Below are 9,337 nucleotides of genomic sequence, written 5' to 3'. Positions count from 1 at the left end.
GTGTCCATTTAGTTTTCTTGTTTTAGGTGTGGTTGTTCATAACTGTGAGTTTGCTGTTCTTTCACTGTTCAAATTTTTTTCATCTTCTTTTTCTTAGATAAGTCTCTTTAACATTTCATATAATAAGGGCTTGGTGATGATGAACTCCTTGAATTTGACATTATCTGAGAAGCACTTTATCTGCCATTCCATTCTAAATGAAAGCTTTGCTGGATTGGGTAATCTTGGATGTAGGTCTTTGGATTTCATGACTTAGAATACTTCTTTCCAGCCCCTTCTTGCCTGAAAGGTCTCCTCTCAGAAATCAGCTGACAGTCTGATGGGAACTACTTTGTAGGTCATTGTCTCTTATCTCTTGCTGGTTCTAGGGTTTTCTCCTTCATTTTAATCTTGGGTAATGCAATTATGATGTGTGTTGGTGTGTTCATCTTTGGGTCCACCTTCTTTAGGACTCTCTGAGCAACCTGGACTTCCAGGAAGTCTGTTTCCTTTGGCAGAATGGGAAAGTTCTCTTTTATTATTTGTTCAAATAAATTTTCCACTTGTTGCTATTCATCTTCCCCTTCGGTAACCCCTATAATTTGGATGTTGGAACGTTTAAAGTTACCCAGGAGGTTCCTAACCCTTGATCATTTTTTTCAATTGTTGTTTCTTCATTCTATTCTGTTTCATCATTTTTTTTTCTTCTCGTCTACTTGATTGATTTTAGTCCAAGTTTTCTTCCCATCACTATTGGTTCCCTGTGCATTTTGCTTCATTTCACTTAGTGTAGCCTTCATTATTTCATCTAATTTGTGACAAATCAACCAGTTCTGTGAGCATCCTGATCACCAGTGTTCTGAACTGTGGATCCGATATGTTGGCTAACTCTTTGTTGCTTAGAAGTATTGGCTCTAGTGCTTTCAGCTGTTCTTCTTCTTGAGACATAATGTTTTGGTCTGTTTGCAACTGTTACATATGAGGTGCAGAGCCCTAGGTGTTCACCAGGGTGGGGCAACCCGGGTTGCTGGGTTGTGATGCTGCATGTGGGGGTGAGGTCAGAGAGGAACAATGGCATTTTACTGCTCTCAGATTTTGGTCGCCTCTGCTCCTTCTTGAATGCAAATTGGGCCCTTCTGGTGCTAGATCCCAGGTGGGTGGGCTTGTGTACATTCTAGGACCCTGAGGGTCTGTCTCTCCAAGGAACTCTCTATGATCCTGGGAGCCTCTCCTGACACCTCGACCCTCAAAAGTTTTTTCAATTGGTGCTTTTAGGCTTTTTCTCTGGTAGCTGGGTCCTGAGTTGTGCAGTGTGTTTCACTGCTCGCTCCTTTGCCTGGTTTATCTGCATGCCATTGTGACCATAGTCAGTATCTGCCTTGCACCCTCACTGGGGTCTGCCCATTGCCACCCCATGCCTGGGATCTGCCAAACACCACCTGTGAACCTGGGTTGGTCTTGCTACTTTTTCCTGGTGCCACCTCTCTCCACCAGCCATAGACTCTGCCCTTACAGGTCTGGATGAATGGTTCATTATTGTCGGACTTCAGTACAGTTCAATTTTCTCTTTGTTCTGGTTGTGTTCTTGTATCTAAATGTTTGTTGTTCATAAACTTGTTTGTGCAAGGAGGTACAGTGTTTCCATCTATGCCTCCATCTTGCCTGGAAGTCTACCATCAGATTTTTAAAAGGCTCTGTGTTCACTCTAGGATTCTCTTGTACTCCTGGCCGCTTCTTTCTAATTTGTGCATATTAAATTTCATGCTTTGCTGTGTGTAATTCCATGGGTTGTAACAAATGCAGAGTCCTGTGTTCACCAGCCCATTACTGGGGAAATTAATTTTATTATTCTAAAATATTCATTTTTAATCTCTTTTATAGACAACCATTCTTCATTCTTCCAATACTTAGAAGTCATTGAGCTTTTCTTCATTCCTGTTTTGTACATGTAATCACAAAATAAGGAGTCTCTAGGTCTTGCTTCTTTTATGTTAAAATCCACTTTAGGCTCGTCCATATTGGTGGATGAGTGAATATAATTCTATTTTATTACTGAACAGTGTTCCAGTTTAACAATGTTCTACAGTTTGCAAGTGCATCCGGTTGCTTCTGTCAATTTTTAACCTCAATAACACTTAGAAACATTTGTGTAGAGGTTTATGGTGGAACATATGGTTTCACTTTACATTGAACATTCAATTCTGTCAGTGTGTGAACTGACAGCTGTTGGAGCAAAATGTTTTGAAAAAATTTTTTCGTCATATATTTGCCTTTGCACCTTTTATAAAAATTAGTTGATTGTATGTCTATGAATCATTTCTGGATGCTATAACATGTTCCATTTATTTGTGGGTCCATCTTTTCCCTAATTCTAGACTGTCTTCTTCACTATATGTTATATTTAGTTGTGAAATGAAATAACTTTAATACTCATACTGTGTTTTTATTTTTCATAATGATTTTACCTATTAGTTTTGGAATTACATATGAATTTATAATGAGCATGACAATATTTATATTTAAAAAAAGCCTTACATTGGTTTCAATTGTGATCCTATAAAGCAGCCACTCTAAGTCTCCCGATCTATGAATATGGTATATCTTTACAGTCATTTATCTAAAATTTTATTCTTCTGTAGGCTATAATTTTTCATCACTTTTAAGACAAATATCTTAAATATACTCAAAGAACTAAACTAAATCTTGGACAAAGAACTGAAGGAAAACAGGAAAATGTGGTATGAAAACATAGTGAATATTAATAGAGACAAAAATTATAAGAAGTAACCTGATAGAAACTCTAGAGTAAAACCAAGAAGAGATGAGGGAGACATCAGGAAGGCTCAGATTTCCTGATGTTAAATGTTAGTATCTTCTGTACTTTTCAAAGAAACTTAAAATTCACTATCAGGTTAGGATAGAATAACAATATATGAGGTAGATGGAGAGGGCTTTTCATCTTCTGAATTCAACAAATCAGGGGTAAAAAGAAGAAAATCTTACCTTGTGTGACAGTATGAGGGGACCTGGAGAGTATTAGGCTGCTTGAAATACACCAGTCATAGAAAGACAAATACCATATGACCTCACTTATGTGTGGGATCCAATGAACAAAGTAACCTGATTTACAAAACAGAAACAGGCATGGATACATGGAACAGACTAACAACTGTCAAAGAAGAGAGGAGATGAGAAGAGGGGACTGGATGAAAGTGGGTGAATGGATGAGTCAAAGAACATATATGACAAAGTCTTCCAGGAAGTATTCAGCCATGTAATATGAAAAATAAGCATTTATGAAAAAAATAAAATACAAAAAATATTGTGCATAGAACAATGATGCCTCAGTCCCCTTCCAAGAAGACACCATGGGATCTCCCACAGTTCTCCCAATTGCTAGCATGTGCCCTGTCTTATTATCCTGCATCTCACTGGCAGTCTAATCCCTCTTCCCTTTCAAAGGTGATTTTAGTTTTGGGAACAGCCAGAAGTTGCAGGTTGCCAAATTTGAGCTGTAGAGGTGCTGAGTCATTTGGGTGATTTCATGTTTCACCACAAAACTCTGCATGAGATATGGTGCATGATCAGGTACATTGTCATGATGAAGCTGCCAGTCACCAGTTTCCCAGAGCTACAGCCTTCTGAGTCTTCCAAATAATTTTCATGGAGGACTGTTCCAGCTTAATGCAATATTTGATGTAGATTTGTTGCTCTACTGGCTCAGTCATTTTGAATGCTTTGGTCTCAGAGTACACATAGTTGTTTTCTCCACTCATCTATTGATGGACACTTGTGCTGCTTCCATATTTTGGCGACTGTAAATAATGGTTCAATGAGCATAGGGGTGCTTATGTTCTTTTGAATTATGTCTTGGGTTTCTTTGAATATATTTCCAGAAGTGGGAATGTTTAGTCCAAAGCAGTTTTAGTTTTTGAGGTATCTCTATATGCTTTCCACAGTGGTTGCACCAGCCTGCCTTCCCTTCAACATTCCAAAAGGATTCCTTTTTCTTCACATCCTTGCCAGCACTTGTTTCTTAATTTATTGATAATAGCCATTCTGAGAGTTGTTAGGTGATATCTCATTCTATTATGTTTTTAATTTGCATTTATCTGATGATTGGTGATGTTGAGTATTTTATGTCTACTGGCCATCTGTATGTCCTCTTTGGAGAGGTGTCTATTCATATTGTTTATTCATTTTTTAATTAGATTGTTTGTTTTATTGGTATTGAGTTTTGTATGTTCATTATAGATTTTGAATATCAACCCCTTCTCAGGTGTTTTGGCAAATATAATCTCCTACTCTGTGGCTTGTCTTTTTATTGTTGATGATTTCCTTTGCTGTGCAAAAACTTTTTTCTATGATGAAGTCCCATTTGTTTATTTTTTCTTTTGTTTCCCTTGCCTGGGGAGATATATCTGGTAAAATATTGCTGTGAGCAATGTCCGAGATTTTACTGGTTGTTTTCTTCTAGGATTTATATGGTTTTTGATATAATATTTGTCTTTAATCTATTTCGAGTTTAATCTTTGTATGGTATAAGAAGGCAGTCTAGTTTCATTTTTCTCCATATATCTGTCCAATTTTCCCAACACCATTTATTGAATAAACTATATTTAGCACATTGCATGTGCTTGCTTCCTCTAATGAATATTAATTTAACCATAAGGGTGTGAATTTATTTTTGAACTCAGTAATGTTCTATTGATCTACTAGTTGTTTTATGTTTCTAGCATGGAGTTTTGATTACTATTGCCTTATAATATAGTTTATTAGGTAATAACAATTTCTCCAACTTTGTTCTTCTTCCTCAATATTGTGGCTGCTTTGTGAGGCCTTTTATTTTCATATAAATTTTTGAAATATTCATTCAAATATTTATGCAAGTGCCCCTTTGTCAAATATTAACTAACCATAGAGACATGGGTTTATTTCTGGGTTCTTTATTCTGTTCTTTTTATCTGTTTCTGTTTGCATGTATGCTAGTGCCACACTATTCTGGTTACAGTGGCCTTGTAATGTAGTTTGATTTTAGGTATTGTGATTTCTCCTATTCTCTTCTTCTTTTTCAAAATTGATACAGCTGTTTGGGATAGTTTATGGTTTCATATAATTTTCTTAAATATTTGTTTTATATCTGTGAAATATGTCATTGGTATTTCAGTAGGGATTGTGTTATGCTTTGAATAGTATGAACATTTAAAAAATGTTAATTCTTCCAATTCATGAACATGCTATATGCTTCCATTTATTTGTGCCTTCCTTAATTTCTTTCTTCATTGTTGTGCAGTTTTCTGAGTACAGGTCTTTTACCTCTTTGGTTAAGTTTATTCCTAAGTACTTTATTTTTCTTGTTGATATAGTAAATGGTTGTTTCCTAATTTCTGTTTCTGATATTTCATTGTTGGTGTGCAAAAATTACCTATGATTTCTGAATAATGACTTTGTATTCTACTGCTTTTTCAACTCACTTATTAGGTGGAATAGTTTTTTGGTGGCGTCTATAGGGTTTTCTGTGTATGCTATCATGTCATCTGTGAATAATAACAGTTTTACTTTCTCCTTTCCAGTTTGGATGCCTTTTATTTTTTTTCTTGACTGATTGGAAGTGGCTAGAACTTCCAATATTATGTTGAGAAGTAGTACAAATGGATATACTTGTCTTGTTTCTGATCTTATGGGAAAGTTTAATTTTTACCCATTGAGTATGATATTAGCTGTAGGTTTCTCATATGTGGCTTTTATTATGTTGAGGTATGGGTAGATGGAAATTTTAATAATGTTAATTCTTCCTATCAATGAACACTGTATGTGCTTCCACTTATTTGTATCTTCTTCATTTTCTTTCATCAGTGCCTTATAATTATTCAATTATAGGTCACTCACATGCTAGAATACAGGGCATTCTTGCAAAAGCAGTTACACATATAAACAGTCAAATGGTACCCAGGGGCACTGGGTAGGAGAAAGAGCTGAGCACAAAGAATCTTGTGCTTTTTCATACATGATGGAAATGTTCTATTATCTTGATTCTAGTAGTAATTACATAACCATACACATTTGACCAAGTTCTTAGAATTATACACACACACACACACAAAATGTGTGAATCTTACTGTTTGTAAGTTATGCATTTAGAAAATTAAGAAAGGAAAAATAATAAGTAATACCAAAACATGATGCACACTTGCTATGCAGTCAGGTCCCCATAGGCAGTTTAATTACTTCTTCCCTAAGAAAGTGGGATGAGGAACTGGGATGTTCTCATGGGGCACATTCCCTGAGAGCTCCATAGCTCTATAATTTACTCCTGGATCCCTTTCACTGTCCTCTGAAATACCAACAACACTCCACATGATTTCATTTTAGAGGGAATGAACTTCATGCTGGATTCTTTGATCATCATACATGAATCTGAAAGATAATAGTCATCATTAAACATAACCTTTCTGTCTACTGAAATGAAACCTGCAACCATGGCCAAGAAAATCACCTGAAGATAAAATTATATATTGAGAAAGGTTAAAATTGTACATATTTAGTCAGTTGTTTTATACACTTTCCTTAATTGCTCTTTATAGCCACAATCCCATAAATTATGTAGGAAGAGTAATTTTATTATGTTTATTTTACAGATAAGGAGAAGGTAAGGGACTCCAGCAAGGTCACAGTAAAAATTCATGGTGAATTTGGAACTTGAGCCCGGAGTTCTGGGTCCTTGTTAATGTTTTTTTATTCTCTATCTTTCTCTGTCTCAGAGAATTTGTGACCTTTCAATCACTCCTAAAATATATCTTGCTTATCCTTACTTATGTATTATTTTATAGTTAAATTTCTGAATTCACACTTACTATTCAGGGATTTTCTGTCCTTCCTCTTCAAGGAGCCAGGTAAGCTAACTTCCACATCCACTATTAATGAAGTGATTTACGATGAATTGCTACAGCACAAAAAGAAATGTTTTGAACTTTCAAAAAGTAGTGAGTTGAGGCTGGAGTATAAATGTCAATTTCTTTAGTGAGGAGTTTAATGATACTTATGAAATTTCCTGCTGCTTCCCTGAAGAAGATGAATTAAAAACAAAATAAATGATTGGATAGGGTTGTAAACTCATCTTGTGCACTATTAATTTGTCTCCTACTGGAGGTTGAACAAAAGCATAAGAGTGAAGTGACCATTTGTTAAACTACAAAGGAAACTAAATGAATTAACAAGATTCAACTGTAGTTCAACCTTTTCCCCATGCTATCATTTTTATTATTACTGGCACCTTTCAATATACTGAGTACAGGGCAGCTAACTGCACACAGAATTTGATTGGGTTGAAACTGCTTTTCAGCCTTGAGTCTTGAATCTTCTTCATACCAGTTGCGTAACTGCAGAATATTACTGAAACTCTCAGATTCTTAATTTTCATGGTAAAATAAAAATAATAATACTGCCTGTTGTATACACACATTTATATGTAAGGCTGTTAATGTTAGATCAAGGTAATTTTGAAGTACATATTATTAATGAAATAATGCACATGGTATTTATACATTTTAATTTCACTACAATTTTCTTTTTTCTGGTCAATGTTTTTTTGTTTTTTTTTTTAACTCTTTCAGGACATCTCATGATTCCCAAACAGCACTGATGGAGAACAGGACGGAAGTAACACACTTCATCCTCCTTGGACTTACCAATGCCCCAGAGCTGCAGGTCCCCCTCTTTATTATGTTCACTCTCATCTATCTCATCAGTGTGGTTGGGAACCTGGGGATGATCGTGTTGATTCTCTTGGACTCTCATCTGCACACTCCCATGTACTTTTTCCTCAGTAACCTGTCTCTGGTGGATTTTGCTTACTCCTCGGCTGTCACTCCCAAAGCCATGGCTGGGTTACTTATAGGCAGTAAGGTCATCTCCTACAATGCATGTGCTGCTCAGATGTTCTTCTTTGTAGCCTTTGCCACTGTAGAAAATTACCTCTTGGCATCCATGGCCTATGACCGCTGTGCAGCGGTATGTAAACCCCTACATTACACCACCACCATGACGACAAGTATGTGTGCACGTCTGATCATAGGCTCCTATGTCTGTGGATTCCTGAATGCTTCTTTTCATGTTTGGGACATATTCAGCCTTGCCTTTTGTAAGTCTAATATGGTTCATCACTTTTTCTGTGATGTTCCAGCTGTCATGGGTCTCTCTTGCTCAGATACACACATGAGTCAAGTGTTTCTTGTTTTTTTGTCAAGCTTTAATGTCTTCTTTGCTCTCCTGGTTATATTAATTTCCTACCTGTTCATACTGTTCACTGTCTTGAAGATGCACTCAGCTCAGGGGCACCAGAAGGCTTTGTCTACTTGTGCATCTCACCTCACTACAGTTTCCATATTCTATGGAACAGTCATCTTTATGTACTTACAGCCCAGCTCCAATCATTCCATGGACACAGACAAGACAGCTTCTGTGTTCTATTCTATGGTCATCCCCATGCTGAACCCAGTCGTCTACAGCCTGAGGAACAAGGAGGTCAAGAGTGCATTTAAGAAGGTGGTTGAGAAGGCACGTTTTTTGACTGGGTTGGGATTTTGACCTTGCAGTATGCACAATAACATTGTTTAATGTCTCTCAGACTTTTCCCATCAATAACCTACTTTTGAAGCCTCATTGCCTTTAGTGCCTGAGAGAGCGTCCTTATCTTTTCAAAAGTTTTTGTCTAATAAAAGAAAACATATTCAGAAATATAATACCTGAATGGGGATGGTTAAGGGAAAGCATTTGAAATTTTGGGACCTGCTTGTCAAATGTTACTAGTATTTGATTTGTTTACTTGTTCCACTTACATTTTCTCTACCACATGCCAATGCAAACATACATGTTAAACAGGAACACAAATGAGCTGATGAACAGGAGCACACATTTGTGCACCATGTGGGCACTCACATCGGGGTAGGAAATTTGTCAGAGGTAAACAGAGTGTTGCTAGTTTTTAATTAAAATAACTTAAGAAGTTAATGAAAATAACATACATAAATTTTGTTCAATAATAATTATTTCTTTTGTTGAATAACTGCCTAAGTTTCTGAATAGGAAAAAAGAATCCTGTACCATGAAATAAAAGTATGTCCTCTTTTGGCATGTTTTATTGAGAAACATATAAATATCATATCCTAAATGAATGAATGTTTCTGTCTTGACTGAGTCATTTTGTAGAATCACGTTCACATTACAGTTTGCAAAAGGATAAAACAATCACACAAATTTCTTATCTTACCTCAGGGTTCTTTCTTGGTTTTGTACATGCTATGGGTTTGAATAAATGTGTAATGAATTGAATCTATCATTATAATATCATACAGAGTAT

The 9,337-nt window shown here is 36.1% G+C and overlaps 1 protein-coding gene across 1 annotated transcript; it reads left to right on the top strand.

The window, feature by feature from the left end:
• The first annotated feature begins 7,620 nt into the window (after positions 1–7,620).
• On the top strand, positions 7,621–8,565 carry LOC119049358 (olfactory receptor 5B2-like). Its single transcript, XM_037145339.2, has one exon. It carries the CDS (start codon positions 7,621–7,623, stop codon positions 8,563–8,565), a length of 945 nt encoding a protein of 314 aa, XP_037001234.2.
• The last annotated feature ends 772 nt before the right edge of the window (positions 8,566–9,337 follow it).

This window comes from Artibeus jamaicensis, unplaced genomic scaffold (assembly GCF_021234435.1).
Source record: "Artibeus jamaicensis isolate MK-2021 breed Jamaican fruit bat unplaced genomic scaffold, CSHL_Jam_final scaffold_614, whole genome shotgun sequence".
NCBI lineage: Eukaryota > Metazoa > Chordata > Mammalia > Chiroptera > Phyllostomidae > Artibeus > Artibeus jamaicensis.
Note: the sequence above shows the minus strand (reverse complement) of the source record. Positions and strands in the feature narration are given on the sequence as shown.

Excerpts from the sequence above, each read along its gene's own strand:
- LOC119049358 (XM_037145339.2), top strand. The coding sequence starts at position 7,621 with ATGGAGAACAGGACGGAAGTAACACACTTCATCCTCCTTGGACTTACC.